The 22,747-nt window shown below is 39.2% G+C and overlaps 1 protein-coding gene across 2 annotated transcripts in view; it reads right to left on the bottom strand.

Annotated features, from left to right (window-relative positions):
* Positions 1 to 22,747, bottom strand: part of LOC114239706 (max dimerization protein 4) — a 394,615-nt gene that overhangs the window by 34,485 nt on the left and 337,383 nt on the right. For both annotated transcript variants that reach the window (XM_089737762.1, XM_089737761.1), the window contains exon 5: positions 5,932 to 6,169. In XM_089737762.1, the coding sequence (XP_089593888.1) occupies positions 5,932 to 6,169 (238 nt within the window). The remainder of the gene's footprint in view (positions 1 to 5,931; positions 6,170 to 22,747) is intronic.

Raw genomic sequence — 22,747 nt, forward strand, 5'->3', positions numbered from 1 at the left:
CGGAGTCCCGCAAGGCTCCGCACTCTCCCCGTTACTATTTAGTTTGTATATCAACGATATACCCCGGTCTCCGGAGACCCATCTAGCGCTCTTCGCCGATGACACGGCTATCTACTACTCGTGTAGGAAGATGTCGTTGCTTCATCGGCGACTCCAGACCGCAGTAACCACCATGGGACAGTGGTTCCGGAAGTGGCGAATAGACATTAACCCCACGAAAAGCACAGCGGTGCTATTCAAAAGGGGTCGCCCTCCGAATACCACTTCGAGCACCCCACTCCCCAGTAGGCGCGTAAACACCTCCGCCGTTAGCCCCATCACTCTCTTTGACCAGCCCATACCGTGGGCCCCGAAGGTCAAATACCTAGGCGTCACCCTCGACAGAGGGATGACATTCCGTCCCCACGTAAAAACGGTACGCGATCGCGCCGCGTTTATACTAGGACGACTCTACCCAATGCTTTGTAGACGAAGCAAACTGTCCCTCCGTAACAAGGTAACCCTCTACAAAACTTGCATACGCCCCGTCATGACGTATGCAAGCGTAGTGTTCGCTCACGCGGCCCGCACCAACTTGAAACCCCTTCAGGTAATACAATCCCGATTCTGCAGGATAGCCGTCGGAGCACCATGGTTCCAGAGGAACGTGGACCTCCACGATGACCTGGAGCTCGACCCCGTCAGTAAGTATCTACAGTCGGCATCGCTGCGCCACTTTGAGAAGGCGGCACGACATGAGAACCCTCTTGTCGTGGCCGCCGGAAACTACATACCCGATCCTGTAGACCGTTTGGTAAACCGTCGACGTCGCCCAAAGCACGTCATCACGGATCCTCCTGATCCACTAACGGTGCTTTTAGGCAATACAAGCACCGGTCACCGTCCTCGCCGAACCCGTCGCTTGCGACGAAGGGCTCGACGAGCGAATTAACCCACAGACACAGCCCACTGAGTTTCTCGCCGGATCTTCTCAGTGGGTCGCGCTTCCGATCCGGTGGTAGATTCTGCGAAGCACTGCTCTTGCTAGGGCGGTGTTAGCAATTCTCCGGTTTGAGCCCCGCGAGCTCACCTACACAAGCTAGGGTAAGCTGAAATAGCCTCTCAAGGCTATCAGCATAGGTAGGAAAAAAAAAAAAAAAAGTCCCTATGTCTGTCTGTCCTTATGTATGCTTAAATCTTTAAAACTACGCAACGGATTTTGATGCGGTTTTTTTTAATAGATAGAGTGATTGAAGAGGAAGAGGTTGAAGGAATAACATCCATAAAATAGTGGAGAAATCAATAATAAATTACAGTTTCCGAAGCGAAGCGAGGGCGGGTCGCTAGTGATTTTATGATTATAAGTTGTAATTAATTTGAACTAGGAAAACCTAAACATCCTTCAGTTTAACTAACACAATTTTTTTTGTTCGCCGGTCACATGTTGCTCTTTAACAGTATTAAGAGAAACCTTCCTCAATAATGCCGGTGCCATTTGCTTAGAGGCTGCGATGAATTATACCGGCACTTGACCACTTAGGTAGGCAGCGGCTTGGCTCTGCACCTGGCACTGCTGAAGTCCATGGGCGACGGTAACCACTCACCATTAGGCGGACCGTATGCTCGTCTGCCTTCATAACATAAAATAAAAAAAACCAAGCTGTGACTATGATTTTTCCTTTGGTGGGGATCACCTAAGTGCTGGAATCAGGGTATCAAAAAGAATCGTAAGCGGTCGTCGCGCTGGCAATCGTTCAGTTCGTGTCGCAGTGACTCATCATTTTTACGCATTTTTATAATTTGCCTAATAAAACACCTATTTTTTTTATTGCTTAGATGGGTTGACAAGCTCACGGCCCACCTGGTGTTAAGCGGTCACCGGAGCCCATAGACATCCACAAAGCAAATGCCGCCACCTACCTTGAGATATAAGTTCTAAGTTCTCAGTATAGTTGCAACAGCTGCCCCACCCTTCAAACCGAAACGCATTACTGCTTCACGGCAGAAATAGGCAGGGTGGTGGTACCTACCTGTGCGGACTCACAAGAGGTCTTATCACTAGTAAAAATTCATCAAATATACATCGATCAGTAAGTTCACATGAGCCACGCCACTACATTGAAGAAGTGTTCAAAACTCTTCTAAAATTATCCTTTATAAAAAAATTTTTTTTTGGGGTTCCGTACTGTCGTATCCACGTTAAAGTAATTCTGGTCACGAGTCGCAGCTCGATCCGGTCTGGGAACAAATAAACCGAGAGCACACCAACGCCACCTACATCGGTCGAGATATTTATAAACGATTGTTTCCCGTTACGAATGTAGGCACGCTGGGGAGATGAAAGGATTTTAATGTTATCCGACTTTGCTGGCCCGTATTGATCGATCGGGTGTGATATGTGAAAAACTGCGGTTAATAGCTTCGTTTTTTCCCTACCTACTCGCTAGTAGTCTAAGGGGCTATTCCGGCTACTCCCGGACGGGGTTAACAGCATAACTCACACACAAACATATCTACGGTGACGTCACCTTGTAAAACCTGATTTAAATAAACTCTTATTTGCGACCAGCTCCATGTATATAGCCTGTGACGATATAAAATTACCTCCAATAAAGAACTAAAGAAAACCGCGTAGAATCGCTTCGTAAAATTATTCAATCAATTGGTATATAAGTATTCTCGCATGCTCACCAACGTCCCACAACAATCGCCCACCGCATTGTGCTTCGCGATCATCCGCAACTCCGAGAATTGTCGATTGATGCAGTGCGACCGCCGCGGACAGAAAGAAACGGAAGCCCGCGTTTTACGAACGAAACAGCTAAAGAACTCGCACTAATCTCGGTGTCTTCTTATCCTATCATCAAATATTCCTCTTAACTAATGATTACTGTACACAGTACACTTTAAACCAAATGACGTAATCCTGTTTTCCCACCTATTCCCACTCCTAGTTCTTAAGTACTAGTATTACGTTGCAAACCTGAGGCTACCTGCCTGTACCTACCTGCCTGCCTGTGTCTGCTAAAAATCAGGTGTTTCGGTTCATGTGTCAGCATTCAAGTTTTCTATGGCCTTAAGAAACTGCTTGACATAAATCAGGCGGTAATTTCTTCATCAAGACTATTTCATAGTTCAAAGCAATCGTGAACAATAGATTATAGCATAAAAACGGGTTGAGATGATCACCGTTGGTGTTCTAGGGTTAGAAGAGATCATAAATATGAAAATGCGGCCATCAACCTTGAAACGTGAGGTCTATAGCTCAATTGTACAGTGTAACGGCTATACCGCCCTAAAATCCGGAATGCATGACTGCCTTGTGGTAAACATAGATAGGGCAGTGGAAGTACTCACCCGTGCGGACTTGTAATACCAATCAAATACAAATGGTCGTTGTGGTGGTAGTCGTAATAGAACAGAAGATATTTGACAGATGCTCGAATCTCGCTGATAATATTTTCAAGACATAAGTAAATATGTACAAGTTCCGAACAACAATATTTTAATTTTCTTTATCCACTGAATTTCATGCCGAAAATTCTCAGTGGATTCGGATCTAGACTCTGCGGAGCACTGCTCTTCCTAGGCCCAATATTATCAAACTCCCTGAGATTGAGCTCCGTTAACTCACCTAATGTAGTTTAGCTGGAATAGCCTCTTTAATATCCCGAATAAGTAGGGGAAAAAAACAACATTTGGACCATTGGTTTAGCGAGTAATTATTATCCGCTCGGTGAAAGATCTTCCCTTTCTGGTTACCGCCAAACTGGTGACCCCGGCGTGATCTTCAATACATCACGAAGATGCCAGCGTTTAATGGGCAACCTTCAATTGCCATTTTGATGGAAGATCTTCCCTTTGTCGTTACTTACGTATACGTAAAGAGTACATCAAATATTAATGTGCATATACACTATCGATAATATAAACAGCACGAATCAGTAATTAACGAAAATCATTGAACCGTTTTAAACTGGTAATGTCGAGAGCTCGGTCGTCCGTGCCTAAATTGATATAGCTGACCGCAGAGAGCGCGTCGCGTCGCGGTCCGACCGCGTCACGCGTCAGTTCACATACGCGATTAAGGTAATGCGATTGTCGCGTCGCCGGTGTGCAGTCGGCTTAAATTAATGTCGTTCGCGAGGAACACCGAATTCGAGCCCCGAAAACAGATTTTTTTTCGCGAAAAAGTCTGTTAGCTTTGTTAAGCACGAAACGAAATGAGTCTTAATGTCTGGGGGACAGTGGTTAAGCGACAGGGCGGACTTTTTTTAACCCTTGTAAGCAGATGAGCATATAGCCCACCTGATGGTGAGTGGTTACCGTCTCCCATGAACGTCAGCATATCCCAGGGGACGAAGCGAGCAAGTTAAGTACTCTCCACAACACCCGTTTGATGTTTGACGGTGGGAGGACGATATTTAGATTTTAATATTCATGTACCAAGTGGATCACGGAAGCGGCTTCACGGGCACAACGCTAAAGGCTTGCGTGAGAGCTCCACTGTCGAAGGAAACGTCAAAGCGTTGCGAGAATATGTGACAAAAATAATTTACTTCACAATCGAACTTACTTAAAAAGATATTAAATAAATAAATATATTTGTTCCCTACCTGGTAGCCTAAGGGGCTATTTTAAATTCGCGGGGACCGGAAGGTGAGCTCATGGGCTCAACCTAAGAGAATTACTAACACTAGCCCTAGCAAGAGCAGTGCTTCGCAGAATCTGCTACCGGATCGGAATCGCGACCCACTGAGAAAATCCTGCGAGAAACTTAGTGGGTTGTCCATGGGCTAGTTCGCATGTCGAACTCGAGGACAGTGTCGGTGCTTGAAGAACCTAAAAGCACCGAGAGTGGGTCTGGGGGACTCGACAACACATGTTTTGGGTGACGGTGGCTTTGTTTTGCCCCGTTGCCTGAGTAAAGAGTAACTTTCCCAAAAAATAGTTTTTTTACGAGTCCATTTGTATGTTATTTATCTGTTTCTTATTACTACACCACTAGATGTTAAAAAATATTATTCTAATAATTATCAATTAACTGAAATCATTTATAACTTAAAATGTCTGACGATATGTCAATAACGTTGACAATTATTAGTGTTCACTCCGTTTCCCTCGGTAACGGACCGACATAATAGCATTTCATTACGTGTTACAGCAGAACGCTGAAGAAAAGCGGCCTAATGAGACGATTAATCGTCCTCCAACTATCCAAACAGTCGACGCTTCCCATTCGCTTAACATATCAATTCGATACAGTATAAAAAAGCAATAAACATAAAACTTTTCTGCGGCGACAAACATAGAAATTTATGCTAGTGGAACGAGTAGTAGGCTCGACAGTTAAATTGCTAAACTTAATGCATAAATAAAAGGTAACAATGTCGGTCGAGGCAGGCCGAGCTGCCTCGTCTTCCGATGCGGGCGTAACGACGTTGCGTTACTACTCTCTTGTGTATTTTTACTGTATGTTTCTTTGTAAATGAGCCGTGATCGGAGGATGTGTGCCTGAAGTAAGTTCTGGCGTGGCCTCGCGGTTTGTATTTGAGATTAGTTATTCTATAAAATATTTTTTTATTGCTTAGACGGGTGGACGAGCTCACAGCCCACCTGGTGTTAAGTGGTTACTGGAGCCCATAAACATCTGCAACGTGAATGCGGTACCCACCTTGAGATATAAGTTCTAAGGTCTCAAGTATAGTTACAACGGCTACCCCACTCTTCAAACCGAAACGCATTACTGCTTCACGGCAGAAATAGGCAGGGTGGTGCTACCTACCCGCACGGACTCACAAAAGGTCCTACCACCAGTAAAATATTCACAGTATCAGGGAATATACCGTTAAAGTATTATTATAAAATAATTTCATCATTTTATCTGGTCAATCTAGGTCCAAATTTGAAATGGACTGGTTGTAACTTTGAAGGATGTTAAAATGAACTCACCACTTTCTGAGACTGATGATGGCGACCTCTCCGCCGTGGATACCCCCGACGAGGACTCTAGCGAGGACAAGGAGTCGGTCCGGGTCGTGTGCCCGTGGCTCATTGAGCTCTCCGAGTGGCTCAGCGACGTGTCCCTGGACGTGGTCCGAAGCTGCGCAACTCTTCGTCGCAGGTACCTTTGTTCCCGAGCTAGTTGCTCCTTATGGCTTAATTGCCTCTTCTCCCGCTCTTCGAGGCTCTGAAATCAAAACGGGTCTCTGAAACTTCAAAATTAATAACTGTGCTTACTCTATTTTATTTCTAATCTCACATAATAGTAAAAAATAAGGTTATATGTACGAGTATATGTGTATCTCATGTCAAATTGAATATTATTGTTAAATGGATACGGATTTATTATTCATTCTCCTGCTTTTTTTTTTTCCTTGCCACCGGGGGTCGGCGCAACATGTTTTCTCCTTCCATACTCCTCTATCATATACCATTTCTTCGCTCACTCCCCTCTTACACATATCGTCCTTCACGCAATCCATCCATTTCTTCTTAGGTCTACTTCTTCCTCTATATCCTTCCACATTCATAGTTAACACTCTCTTACCAACCTCATTTTCATTTCGTCTCATCACATGTCCATACGGATAAATCCATAAATGGATACGGATTATTCTTGCAAATATATAAGTAAGAAACCTGAAGTACTGATATCCTGAGGCATAAATCCATTACAGTATCTGACGTTAGGCACATTAATAATAATCTTTGAACATCACTCTTTGATGTAATTACTAGAAATCAAATCCATTACACGGCACTCGTCCCTAGTGTATAAATCATGTATTCACTGATTTCTTGGCCACAAAAAAAGGATATTGGCCTAATGCGAACGGGATAACAAATTTATGTCTAGCCAGACCGAAATCAAGCGTTCATTTTTTGTGCTGTTTCCTCCGAAAATGGGTTTGTGTGTTATCTTAATATCATTTTTTGAAGATGAAAATATTTTTTTCGTTTTCTTAGATTCACGTTGAGATGAAATTGGATACAATGTTTGTGTTGTACCCGCTAAATTGAGACGAGTAAACGGCCCACTTGAATGAGACTGGTCACCGTAGACTTTGGACGTTAGCGACAATATAAAGATTAGGCTGTACGTAATAAATAAAAAATATCTACATATTCGTTGGTAGCCTAAGAGAATATTCCAGCTACGCCCGGACGGGTACGTAAGCTCAAGGGTTCAACCTGAAAGAATTTGCTAACACTAGCCCTAGCAAAAGCAGTGTTTCGCAGAATCTACCACCGGATCGGAATCGCGAAATCAATAAACACCAGGTATGCCAATTGTCTGGCTATAGCAACTGACGATTAAAAAAGTGTATATATAATAACGTTACAATGTTTGAAAATAGTCCTTTAGGTGGAAGATAAACTGTCTTATTTGCGTACTTGACTTTAGTTGATGAAATGCTTGAAAATTTGATATTAAGTAGCTATTAGAGTCTCGGAAAAGTCAAACATCTTGTAAAATGTTGGCAGAATGTTGGCTTGCTGAGTGCTGTGGTAAAAAGGCTGTGGCCACATTCAATGATGGCATCTTCAAATTTCCACGCGATGCAGCGTGTCCTATTTTTCCGTTTAGATTTATCATACGTTATTTCTGAACTCACACTGTTCTCTCGCGTATCCTCTTTCATACAAAACCATCCGTCAAATTTTAATTCCTAAGAGGCTGAATTAAGTGTTATATGTGTTGTAACATACATGTTATATAAGAAGTTCGTAAATTTTGAGGGAAGAAGCATGAGGTTGAGTGTTAACGTTCTAAAAAGTGGTTTAGGGAAATATTTTAATAATGCGTTCACTCATATTACTACTGTAATGTTTATTTATTTTTTATTAGTACTGTAACTTTTAGTAGAATATCTTGCTTGGCTCGTGCGAGGCCAAGTCGAGTCGCGTCTAAGATATAAATAAAAACTTCTGTAAACGTAACAACTAATCACAAATCGATTTTCAACTTATCAACACGCATATGCTATATGATACACATGTCCCTGCTTACACATGTACACATTTTGTAACAGCAAAGCACGTGTTGTCATCCTTGGCGACTCCGTGAGCGAGCCCCCGTTACTAATTACATTGTGACTCAATTATGAACATGCCCGGTCACGTAATATCGTCGTGGCCGAAGCAACTCTGTTACCAGCCCGGCTAGTACATGCAAAGTAATAAATTAAAAACTGCCCCCTTTGATGTAAAGTGCAGTTTTACTCTTATTCTGGCGACAATTACAAGCGAGCTACGTTTTCTGTCGTTCAAAGGACGAACGGAGTTATCGTTTTTGTCGACGAACGCGTACGTCAAAGGATGGTTGGTGGATATGACGTCACGTATGCAGTTTTAACTTTTTTAATGGTACGCGACGCGGGGGTTTGCAGACTTGTGTTTTTGTTTTCGTTGGGTTAGGTACTACGGTGCAGTTAAAATATCGTGTCGAAAATCAAATCGGTTTGTTTATAAATCGAGTATTGCTGGTGTCGAAAGATTTTCGTTTCTGTAGCCAGGCGAGCGTACGGCCCACCTGGCGGGGTCTTGTCAGCCGACACAGGTAGGTACGATCCTCCTGCCTGTATCTGCCGTGAAGCAGTAATTCGTTCCGATTTGAAGGATGAGACAGCCGTTGCAGTATGGAACTGAAACTTAGAATTCGCATCCCAATGTGGCATTTACCTTGTTGTTATCTATGCGTTATGGTGACCACTTAACACCAGGCTGGTAGTGGAGTCATTGATTCGTCTTTTTCTACTTCTTCTTTGTTTCCACCTACCACCACCAGTGGTGGGGTTGGCACAGATATTTTTTCTATTCCATTCTCTTCTGTAAGCTGTCATTCCAACACTCACTCCTCTCTTTCTTATATCGTCATTCACATCCATGTCTTCTTTGGTCGACCTCTTGCCCCTCTACCTTGCACTACCATTTCCATACATCTCCTAGTCACATGATCCGTCTAAGCAATAAATTCACTGTAATTTTCAAGGGCTCTATAAAATTTAATACTAAGTGAGCTAGTCTGTTCATCTCATCAAAAAAATTCATGCCTCTCGTACTAAATTATTCTGTAGGCGTAGCTTTTATTTAGCTTTTTACTCAAATGTAAATACAGGCTAATAAAGCTTGTTGAACTTCGGCAGTCCACTGTCTCGTGCGTCAGCGTCCCGGAGCGTATTTAACTAATTGTATTTTTATTAGTTTGTTTATTTTTACTTTAACAGAGATTGTTTCTTTTTCTTTTCCTTTAGACGTGCTTTGCTGTTGCGAGAAATCGTATGACTAATTGACTTATATATAGAGCACATATTAGATTACGTTGGAGAGGTGAAATATTCCACTTTCTATTTTATGAGAGACATGTTTTTAAAGTACATAGGTATAGCTCAAGTCAGCGGTTGTTTACATGCGTGTACCAAGCTCACCGCAAACACAGCAATGATACTGAACGATGACCACGACCGCACCGACAAGAGTGATACGACAAAGAAATAGCTCAAAGTATATATTTCATTTATATTTATTGCTGTGGAAGAGCCGTCGAGGTTACCGTTAGTTTGAGGTGAAATGGTCACCGTTTCGATTGCTGCCATTATTGAGACATGAGGTCTCAATAGCGATATAGATGATGTCCCATCCTATCATTTGAAACACATGACGACTATTTCCCAGCGGAAATATGAAGTTAAAATAACAGTACCTACCTAGTTTTAGGAGCTTAATTGGTCTCTAATTTTAGATATTTTATAAATACTTTCACCAGCATTTAAAAGTGGTATGACATTGGGAAGGTAAATACTGGTCTATACTTAGAGCCTACACATTACATCAACTACATTAATCCAAATATTACATATGTATATAATACAAATAAGTACATTCTAAAATCGGTTACTTTAGAAGAAAGCCAATTTAAAACCGTGGTTTCTTTAAATTGAATTAAATTGAATTCAGAATTACATACAATCAGCTTTGAACGTGGCCTTTGAAAGCTTTCACAAAGAAAGCTCGGAATGAACTTTCCGACGCGGACGGTTAAAACTTGCACATTTGAAAAGCACATTTAATGTGTATGGGATAGAAAATCAATTTATATTCAATTAGTTTTTATTTATTACTGAACTTGGTTAGACGCTCACGTCCTGGCTTGGGTTACTTGAGTCCATAGATATCAACGTGAACGATGTCTCCTCGAGACATGAGTTCCAAATTTGAATTGTATTTTGATTTTGGTTCTCAACTTCTGAACGTTTAGGGAGAACGTTAGGGAACATTAGAGAAAATTCCTTGAAGAAACGAGCAGAGCTTTTGTATTCCATGTTACTAATCATATCCATTGTTATTTACGTACATAAATACTAATAAAATAACATAAAATGTGCATTTCGCTCGCGGTTGAAATGATATCTTCAGAAATATTATGTACATCTCATTCTTTCTGTCGCAGACTAAATTCTATAGAAGTATGTATCTAATAGGTTCGGGAAAAAGTTTCTTCACATTTTTTAAGAAAATTCACAACATTTTTTAATATAGTTTATAGTATAAACGGCCGTCTGGTGTAGTGGTAAGTGACATGGTCACTACACAGGGGGGTCGCGGGTTCCAATCCCGCCAAGGGAAGATATTTGTATGATAAATATAAATGTATTTTCCAGGGTTATGGATGTCTATTAAATATATGTATGTGTATAATAAAAATCTTACATTTATATCCGTTATCTGGTACCTGTAACACAAGTTCTTTACGAACTTATCACGGGACCAGTTAACGTGGCGTGATTGTTAGTAAATATTTATTTAGTTACTTATTTATTCGTTTATTTACATTTAACTAAAGTATGCAGGTACCATTTTGTTCGATAACTTTTTGCCATCTTGTAGGTAGGGACATGATCCCATTGCCATTATGTTTCTTTTAAGTGTCTTTTTTTTGGTTTATAGAGTTTCAAATAAAAAGGTCTTTTTTTATCGATCTTGTAGACAAACGAGCATACGGCCCACCTGATGGCGAATGGTTACCGTCACCAGTGGACGTCAGCAATGCTAGGGGCACAGCTAAGCCATTGCCTACCGTTAAGTACTGTGCACAAACCTCGTTTGAAGGACATATCATAGCGCTCGGGAAAAATCGTGGATGGGAGCTCATTTCAAAGCCGGATAGTACGTGGCAAAAAAAATCTTTGGAAACGCACTGTGGATGAAGACAGTGGCTCCAGGTAGTACGGATGAACTCTACTCTGATGGCGGGCGGTGCGATGGTAAAAAACGAGATGATGGAATCATCTCAAACAATTCCTCTGAGCACTCCCCATGGAATATACGGTACAAAATACAAGGAGAACATAAGTCCTTCCGTAAACCCAGAGGTTCCAAACAGAAAGGAGGTTGCAAAGAAAGAAATTCTAAAATCGCATTCGTACTAAACTTAACTAAAGTTTTACTACAGTTAAATTCATCATCGATTTGACAACACGTCATTCACGTGACGCAGAAATACCTCGTTGAACTTCCGAATTTCCCTGACGAGTGGCTCTGACCTTAGAGCGCTTCACCATTATCACGGATCAACGAATATAATATGTTAATAGCGCACTTAAGACAATTTATTCTTGGTCGTTTCTGTCCTATTAATATGCGGGGCTAATTAAAGAGTGTACCGCACGGTCGGGGGGAGCTCTGTCGACTTTTCATTCGAAATGTCAGCCGGAATTATGAAAATTACGAGTGGCTGGGTCGAATGAATTAGACGGCGGCGTTGTGACGCTTGTGTGTGCTCTTTTGAGGGAAATAATTAGAAGTACGCGATATTGTAGCTGTGTTTTTATTATGTCATGTGTTATTCGTTATTGTGTGAGCATCGGTGAGCACTAATGAGCATAATTTGCGGTACGATTTCTATTAATACGATCGACGATTTAATTGACGTTAAGCAGTAACTGAGGTGCATAGACATCATAACGTTAACACCGGTGCTCGCCTATGGTAAGGTCTCACCTGCATCATAATATTTTCCTTCAGACTGGGATTGCACCGCGGCAGAGATAACAAGCACACTGGTACTACGGGTGGCATGATCGAACTCAAATAAACCTTACCACCATTACTTAAGGGAGGGATCAGGGGGAAATTAGCTGAATAATATAGTCTAGATTTCACTGGTGGTAGGACCTCTTGTGAGTCCGCACGGGTAGGTACCACCACCCCGCCTATTTCCGCCGTGAAGCAGTAATGCGTTTCGGTTCGAAGGGTGGGGTAGCCGTTGTAACTATACTGAGACCTTAGAACTTATATCTCGAGGTGGGTGGCGCATTTACGTTGTAGATGTCTATGGGCTCCAGTAATCACTTAACACCAGGTGGGCTGTGAGCTCGTCCATCCATCTAAGCAATAAAAAAAAAAGATACCGCAATCCGTTTCTACCATAACGGCTAATCATTAGGCGGACCCACTGCACGTCTGCTTATCTAACATCAAGTATTCAATTCACCATCAAGCGCGATCGAAACATCCCAAACCTCGTAAGCTGAGATAAGTTAGTTTGCTAATAATGCCCGGGAAACTCGTCTCATTAACACTTATTCCAAATGGTAGAATTAGGAGGAAATTACGGGTCGTAGGAACTCTTGTGAGACCGCACGGGTAGGTACCACAACCCCGCCTATTTCTGCCGTGAAGCAGTAATGCGTTTCATTTTGAAGGGTGAGGCAGCCGTTGTAACTATACTGAGACCTTAGAACTTATATCTCAAGGTGGGTGGCGCATTTCCGTTGTAGATGTCGATGGGCTCCAGTAACTACTTAACAACCAGGTGGGCTGTGAGCTCGTCCATCCATCTAAGCGATTAAAAAAAATAAGAGCTTAAAAATAATTAAAATAGAACTAAAAAGAACATCACGCAATGTAATGCAATATAAAATAAGCTTACGCGCTACGGTATCGAAGGAACCCGTGGCCGCTTCCCTTTACCTTTGAGATCCATCGCGTCTTAATAAACCATTTATTTACTAATCTATATATTAATACGTGAAGCAAAAACTTTGTATCCCTTTTTACGAAAATTGCGCAGACGGAGGAGTATGAAATTTTCCACTCTTATAGAGAATATAGAGAAGAAGTGCACAATGCCAATCTTTTTTTAAAATAATGCATAAAAGATACATTAAATCAATAAAGAAAACATTACACACACTACATACCATGTATTTGACGCACACACCCATGCGTACTATTTATTGATAAACTTTTGTTCTTGACGTCTGTTGTCAAATTGAGAATAGATTAAATATTGTTTGTCTTTGTTAATATTTTTTATAGTGTAGTCTTGGCGAAATTTGTGATTATAGAAGTATAAAATACAATCATAATAGTGTACAAACTTACAATTCCAATTAATTATAGTCGAATTTCGACTACTGCGGGACCTCTAGTTAAATTCAATATAGCAACAACTTAGGTCCGTACGTAAAACGTACTGTTTGTGCATTATTCTGAATCTTAACATTATTTTATATTTTATATATCAATAACTGCATTCTCTGTGATAACCCTAATCTCGATTCTAATATTGGCCGAATAGCCTACAGGATAGCCGACAACTTGAAGACATCGTTACGATAATGCGTTAATATGTAAAACGCATCATTTAACATTTACACATAACTCGAAGTGGTTGTTACCATATGTCCTTTTTATAGTTTAATCGTGTGCTCCTACGAATAAATAAGTGTGCTCATGATAATCTAATTATCATCCCTATTTGATGTGTCAAATTTGACGTATAATTACTATAAAACAGAAAGTTTATATATTTTTATTAGTTATTCAATAACGCAAAACTAATTAAGATTTACATGAAATTTCAGACAAAGATTATAAAGTTTATAAACTGAATTAACTTCGGAAACCTTTTATCATGGTAAAGGATATGGCATGCTGCTATAATAAATAAGACAGTATTTTTTACCTCTGCCTATTCGCTGGTAGACTAAGAGGTTATTCTGGCTACGTACTGTCTGGTAGGTGAGTTCACGGGGCCAACTTGAGAGAGTTGCTAACATTGGCCCTAGCAAGAGCAGTGCTTCGCTGAATCTACCACCGGATCGGAATCGCAATAAGATATAGTAGTGCGTTCGTTGATTCGTCATTTTGCTATCTATCTAATCTATAAAGAAAGTAAAACACTCAACCATTTATCCAGAAAAAATGAAAAGCGCTTCATTGTTTATCAATTAAAAAGTTAATGCGGGTGTAGCCGCCGGTACATTTAATATTAAAACGAAGTCTCCACAACTTTTGCGTTTGCAATGTAAAATAATATGAAAAAACAAATATCACATAACACACGCACGATACTAATGAACCGAAGCTTTAAAACAATAAAATAGCAAGCCAAAATGCGTCATATTCTCAACTACGAACTGTGGGAGCTCCGAAATCAACCACATAAACATGTAAATTAATTCACTGATGAATTTTAAACATTCTATAGCCGAGACAAGCGGGGTATCGGTTATAATTTAATTGGTTATTTGAAAAGTTTTCCAATCTGCATGATAAATGTACTTTTTAGGAAGTCGCTTTGTTTATTTAGGTTCTAGTGCTTGATTGGTCGCTTCGGGCGTTCGGAATGACCTACGTTTGTTCAGTTGCCTTCAATAAATAGCTGCTACGTTATATCACGTTCACGAGTGAGATATCGTCGGGAACGGGAGTTTTTAAGCTATTGTATAGCTTCTATCGCGGGCCTTGAGCACGGCAACTGAATCAAGAAATTCCATAACGAAAATAACCTGACACCCCCAATACGCCTACTATGTAGCTCGCGTTCAACACATTCTCACGTTGCGCTGGTGTAGTGTTTGTGAATAAGCGCGCGGAGTGACGTCGCACTGCATGAGCATCATGAAAAGTCTGCCCATCTCTCTCTCACGCGGTCTAGCTTATGAGTGTGAAGGGGACAGTTAATGTTTTGCTTTTGTTAATGTTTATAAATATAGTGTGGTCTTGTTTTATTATCGTTTTAATATTAAATTGTTATTGTCTAATTATATATCCATATGTTCATAAAAAATGCTTTGCAATAGCTTTACCGCAGCAGTCCTCGAGTGCCACACGTCTTTTTTAATAGAAGTCAAGTTACGTTTATGAGCCGGCGATTACAGAGTTTTTTTATTCGTTAAACAGAAACCATACGAAGGCGGTTTTCGAAGCTAAAACGTTTAATACGCTGTTAGTTTGCGTTTCGGTTCGAAGGGTGGGGCAGCCGTTGCAACTTTACTGGTGGTAGGACCTCTCGTGAGTCCGCGCGGGTAGGTACCACCACCCTGCCTATTTCTGCCGTGAAACACTAATGCGTTTCGGTTCGAAGAGTGGGGTAGCCCTTGTAACTATACTGAGACCTTAGAACTCATATCTCAAGGTGGGTGGCGCATTTACGTTGTAGATGTCTATAGGCTCCAGTAACCACTTAACACCAGGTGGGCTGTGAGCTGGTCCACCCATCTAAGCAATAAATAAAAAAAAGTTTCTATAACTGACATGGAGAGATAATCCTATATCGAATATATTTACCACGAGAGCCAGAGATATGTTGCCTGTGTTTATTAGTATATAAGTTTATATAAGTTTATTGGATGCAATACGTAATAAAGCACTCGAAGATATCTTTATTGTATGCGTAATATATAAACAAAATCTATCTATGTTATGTAAATCTAGTATTTTAAGAACCATTTTTGAGTGTACGTATTGATCAAATATTTTTGTTAGCGATAATCTCCTTTCCTTGGATGTCATTAGGTTACGTTTTTAATACGCTTTTATTAGCTTCAGACGTATGTATGTATGTATGAAACGGAATCTTTGAGCATGATTTTGACCCCCTTCAAAACGTCGGATTAACTCGAAATTTGGTATACTTATTAAGGACCGATGACAATACAATATTAAAAAAAATATTGAAAATATTGAAAATCAACTAAAAAATGAAAAACAAATTCTATTTTTTAGTTGGATTTTCTATAAAAGCGTTTTTTTAAACTATTATTTATTGGTGTAAAACTTATTACTTATGAGGCCTAACTTTTACAACATGCACAATGTATTATATTCCTGCCTTAACTATTTTACTCTCATTACGCAATTCTTCCCGGACAATCATAATAAAAAAATAATAATTGGGCAATCAAGAATAAAGTCGATATCATTTAAATAAAGCTTAGTTTTATGGCCATAGTACATGGAACATCAATGAACTAGCAACTTCAATTCATGAAGGTTTTTTATATTTACTTCTTAAGAATCGATTTAATTTAAAGTCCAGGATACGAAAATTTAATGGGTACTAAAATTATTATATTTATCATTTAATTAAATTAGTAGACTATATTTCACAACACTTCAATATCAAGGTGTAATGTCTTCAGTTTATGACATTTCGCGAAATGTCTACTTGATATATTTTAATCTTACTAAATAAAATTAAGTTAGTGTACCAAAATATATATCGCATTCATTTATTGCATAATATTATTATCAATAAATAAGGACATTCTATTCGGAATTCTATTAAGGAAGTTCTATTCGGGACATACTAAAGATTTCATGTGTGAAAGTTTATTAATATAGCAAAAACTAGAATGAAGCCTCCAGAAGTCAGCTACGACATTGGGGCTCTCGTTAACATTTCACTATGGGCAGTACCAAGATGTATCCGAAGGCGCAACTTGCCAATTCAGAATGGAGTAGATGAAAAATACTCATCAAAGAATTTTTGAATTTGACGGCCTAGCAAGGATAACATTTCGGGCAATGGTTACCAAGACCAAGCTCTCTATATTTTTCTCCAAACGTTATAATAGGATACGTATGGACGGTTTTTGGGATAAGTAGTGCAGGTCAAGGAAATGGGCACAACAGTTCCCAAGGGTCGAGAGGTCTAGCAATTATTTGCTCCTAAAGCCCAAGATAGATGGGCAGTGTACACAAAACACATATTCAAGTTGTAACTAACATAAAAAGTAAAAAGTCAGTATAGCACCCTGAGGGATACTCCTTACCGAGGTGGAAACAAAAGTCTGATATAACGCAATAAAACAAACGCACACCGGAGTCCACCTTGATAAACCATTCCGTCGGATTCCAACAGTTTCCTCTCGCAGCGAGAAAATTCCGCATTGTTTCCCCCTTGAGCATTATTGTCAATAGCTTCCGACGGTCTTGCGAATGTTTCCGAGATATCTCTTAATTTAAAGCCTTCTGCAGTAAAATCGAATCATTCTTATTGTTGAAGCCTTAACAAACAGGTCGTCTTGTTCGTTTGTGAATAAGTTTTCATTACAGTCATTTTTTCTTAAATGTGAACTGCTTCATTGTTCGTTGCATTTAATTAAATATGAAACTTTTGAGCGTGAATGTGGCAATCGTGTGGGACTATTTCAGTTCAGTTGTTGAATATTTCTGTAATGGCGAATCTTCCGCCTATCCACGAGCTTTTTAATAGATTACTGATGGTAGGACGTCTTGTGAGTCCGCACGGGTAGGTATCACCACTCTGCCTATTTTTGCCGTGAAGCAGTAATGCGTTTCGGTTTGAAGGCTGGGGCAGTCGTTGTAGTTGGTGGCATTTACGTAGTAGATGTCTATGGGATCCACTTAACATCCGGTGGGCCGTGAACTCGATCACCCACCTAAGCATTAAAAAAAAAGGTTACCCTGGATGTATTGAACTCGATGGGTAGTTAAGCTTACACCATTAAACATGCCATTATTGAATCTAATTACTTCTGTGATTCAATTTTGCCTTTGATCTCATTTTATAATCTCTTAAAATTTCTTTATATAATCTCAAACGATTCAAATATTTTGCATACATTACATATACACATCCGGCCTATTTTTGCCACGAAGCGAAAACCTCGATCTAAAATAGGTGGCAGCATTTATGTGTTGGTGTTTATGGATTCCAGTGACCTCTTAATATTAGGTTTTAGTGAAACAAAAATAAACTCTGATAGCAAACTACATTTCTCAGCACGCCCTGAAGCTTAGATACTTATTTCTGTATTGTAAATGTTATCAAGTATAGACCAATGGTAGACTCTAGACAAGGGAATATCCAACAAAAACAACATACTACCCGACTTTTTGGAAATAAGATGAATGCAAAAACCAATGAATAAATATTTTTTTGAATACGCGTTCGATTGCAAAGCAATTTAAACATCAATTTTCCATAAACGTGTCCAAGTAATAAACGTTTTATCAGAATTCCGATCTATCCAATTACACAGGGACCGTCCAATGCTATTGTGGGATTCATAAATGCGGGTGAATTAACAAGAGTCTTGTTAGATCGCGTTTTCTTTGTTGATTTAATGGAAAAATAATGTCTAGGGCGACACTGCTGGGCAAAGCTGTTAACAAATAAATTAATCCGCTCTCGGGTTTGTGTTAATTTTGACTGGATTATTTGTTCACGAGTGCTCAAAATCGGAAGCGTATTAGCTTCGTTAATAGCAGGGACCAAACATTTGACATTAAGTTCTATATTTATTTACTTACTAACAGAGTAAATAATGTATCCGACATCGAAAGACATGAGTTATGTGCAATTGACGGTGTTATCGCTTATCGCCATTTCTTCTAAATAATTAGATACGGAAAGATTCATCGAGAAAGATCCGAGAGGTAGATTCAAAGATAATACAATAGTTATTGTTTTTTCTCGATAATCTTGTGAGGTTTGATTCACGATTAGTAAGTTTGTAACTTCGTGTTTCAATTGGATATAATGAAATATAGAACATAAAAAAACGGTAAACATTAATTATATAAACCGATAAACAATGAACAAAAAAATAATAAAAGAAAAACATTAAATGTTGTTTTTAAAATAAACACTGGTTTCGGACAGGTAACGCGGCTGGATCGTGTCATTATTGTCTTTATGGGCAATAACGGGCCCCTGCCTTATAATTCTGAGTTGAATCGTAACAGATTTATAAAAGACCTATAATATATATGAAAGGTCATTACGAATAGAGGCCTCAGAAAATTAGTCTTTTATGTATAAAACAAGTATACATCGAATTACGTTCCAAAAGATTGGGTTCGATTAATTTGTTAAGATATTTCATATTTCGGGTTGTTTTTTATTTTTATTAGACTTTTTATTAGCTTAGTTAGGTGGACGAACTCACAGCCCACCTGGTATTAAGTGGTTACCGGAGCCCATGGACACCAAAAAGATGCGTGTGCGGGTTAAATGATTTTAGGAAGAACGGGAAAAATGTAATTGACAAAATTATCATAATATATTTTCGTACGTCTGCAGAGTTAGCTAATGTCACCTACATACGACATATAAGATGTAAGACTTGTAGTAAATATTAAAAGTTATAAAAAAAAAGGTGAATTTCTTAACTAAAAATTACATTTCTCAAATTACGAATCTAAAGCTTTACCGTAGACGTTTGAAACTTTACTCATGTTTATAAAACAATTATCCTTCGCTTACTTTCAACTTTGAAATTTGATTAGCAAAGAATTTCACGAAATTAACTTTCTTAATTTATTAAGGCGGACTTTGACTTCGCTATGAAAGATGGAAACGGGGCTTTTAACAAATTCCCGTGAAACTCTTAGGGGTTTGGTGTGGCTATAGCAGAGTAAATTCCACTTAGCATATGTGATGATAGATAATAAATCATTCGTACGAAAAACAAACAAACCCGTTCATCATACGAATGTTTGCCCGATGTGAGAATCGACCTCTGGCGCAATAGTCAAAAGCGCTAAATACTGCACCAACGAGTCAGTCTTATGCGATAAAGAATAACGACTTTTTCTGTGTTAAATACTTTATGCCATGCAGGCAGCAGACACTGCTTAATCTGTTAAGAAGCGATCGTGGGTTCGGGATCGAGAAAAACTATAAACAATACGATTGAGACTTCAACGCTAATGTTTTAAGACGGGGCTTGGTATTCATGTGAAGTCTAAACGCTCTGTGTCTTTGGTGCGATATTTTAAGCGTAAAAGTTAACTAAAATTTGTATGGAGTTGGAACGTTTGCCTACGTTTGCGCTAGGGGGGCTATTCGGGGGGCTATCGAGAACGTTAAAAAACTCGCACTAAGCACACTGGTAACTAGATGACGTCAGCTAAACCGCGACCCCGCGCACACGATAATGCAATAATAATAAAAACATTCGACAATTTCACTCCCTTTCTAGAGCAGTCCGGTGAACGAGGATTTGCGTCAAATTTCCAGAGCAACGTCGCTCTATTCGATTCTGTCAGATTGCCGCTCCGCGGGACGCGATGATTGACAATTTTCATGTTTTCACCAGTTTCTAGTTTATATTTCTACGTGATTCAGTTCCCTAGTTTGGTGAAAATTTATCGAAAGCCGCATTGAGTATGGTGCTTCGTAACATTCGATTTTTATTTTACGTTATTTACCGAATTTAAGGAGTTTCGAAGTAGAAGTTTATGTAGTAGCGTAGGGTTTTTAAGCTATTGCATAGCTTTCATTGCGGGCTTTGAGTGCGGCGACCGAATCAAGAAATTCCGTAACGAAAATAAAATCTACCAACCCCCATTCCGCCTCCCATGTAGCTCGCGTTCAACAGATTCACACGTTGCGCTTGTGCAGTGTTTGTGAATAAGCGCGCGGCGTAACATCGCACTGGATGCGCATCATGAAAAGTCTGCCCATCTCTCTCTCTCGCGCGGTCTAGCTTATGAGTGTGAAGGGGACAGTTAATGTTTTGCTTTTGTTAATGTTTATTATCTTATTTTATTATTGTTTTAATATTAAATTATTATTGTCTAATTATAATTGTATAAGTTGAAAAAAAATGCTATGCAATAGCTTTACCGCGGCAGTCTCCGAGTGTCACACGTGTTTTTTACTCTTATTTATTATTGCGGCAATAGGTGGACGAGCTCGTAACGTAACGTAAACGTCACGACCTAGCTTGAGACATGAGTTCTAAGTCACCGTTTTATACTACAACGCCTGGTCCACTCTTTAAGACAAAAGGCATTACTGGTTCACGCAGAAATAATGGTGGTGGTACCTACCGGTATGGGTTCACAAGACGACCTACAACCCTCAGTAATTCTAGAGTCAATGTGACCTTACTCTTAAGCCACTTGCTTTATTTAATAGGAATGAAAATTAAAAACGATTTCGGAGCGACAAATTAAAAAAAAAACTGTAAAATGACATTTTTTTTCGTTCCCGTATATATCATCCCTCATCGCCATAAAAATATAATTAAATAATCCACAAGCGCATCACGAGAGGCTCGGAAAGATTTAATTATATCATTTTTTACAAGGGGAAATGCACGCCTATACAACGTACACAAAAACAAGTGATTTTCAGAGAGACCAAAAGTAAAATTGAATTTTTATTCGGCATACATTGCTTCATATAAAATACATTATGAATTGCTCTAAAATTTCTCGTATATCTACAACAAACTATGGTTTAACGGGTTCTTGTCATGATTTATTACCATCAGTTTACCCGGCTCCATGGCGAATTTTAGCGAGAATCCATGAAATGATAAGCATTTTCTTTTTTTTAATTGTTAGCTAATTAATTTAATTTAATTATAGTTTTTATATTGCCAACAACGGCAGTTACAATTCTAGCACATGCTAGCTATATTAAAATAATGAGTTTCGATTAATTTACTCTCTTTAAGCTTCATTATAATTTATACCGCACAGAACTTATAATTATTAGGATACCTATTCTAGTGTAATCTTACTCAACATCCTTTTGAGCTAATTGAGCTGACTTCTTTGTTTGGCGATTACATTATTCTCTTCTTTTTCTTCACCTTATCTCACTAGGTGGGTTGGCATAGTTAATTTTTCTCTTCCATTGTCTTTTATCAGCCGTCAGCTTAACACTCAGTCCTCTCTCTCTCATGTCGTTATTAACACTCTCCATCCATGTCTTCTTCGACCTCTTCCCCCTCTACCTTGCACTACACATTATATATTGATACATTTACACTATTGATTACATACAATATTCATTACATTATTATTTTATATTAATATAATCCTATTTCACTTAGAAGAAAGAGATCTTTATACATTTACATTCCAATTAAAAAGTTTTATGAAGATCAAAGCAAAAGTTTCGAACGATTGATGCTCAATCCATCTCGAAGCTACGTATTCATTCGGCGAGAGTTTCAAAGTCAAAACTTTCGAACAGAACCAATGTCGAATGTGATGAGACGCTATAAATATTTTCGTTTATAAAGACTTTTGAGCCTTCTATCAGGGTTTAGTTTGTACACGTTCGCCATTCACAAGTTTCTCCGGGGCGATAATAAAGAAAATTTCTGCAATAAAGCAAAGATACGACCGAGGGGGGGGGGGGGGGCAGCGGGGCGAGGGGGTGTAGCCGCTAACGACTGTGTTTCCATTGTGGTGAAATTAATATGTGCGTAAGTAGAACCCGCCTCAGTTTTCCCATTTATAATCTATGTATGTGTGTACGTGTTACTTAATTTGTTTTTGACACTTTATGTATGCGGGTCATGTATTTTTGACAGAACAAATTTAACAAAGGCACTACATTTATTTATTTTTAAGCTGTACGCTGTAAGCCGTACTCGCCCGCTTCGCTGGGCATTTAAAATTAACATTATTATTTATTATCATTATTATTAGGGAGTCCAACGCTCATATAAATATTAGACTATCCATTAAGTACATGTATTTTCTA

The sequence above is a fragment of the Bombyx mandarina genome, chromosome 23 (genome assembly GCF_030267445.1).
Source record: "Bombyx mandarina strain Sakado chromosome 23, ASM3026744v2".
NCBI lineage: Eukaryota > Metazoa > Arthropoda > Insecta > Lepidoptera > Bombycidae > Bombyx > Bombyx mandarina.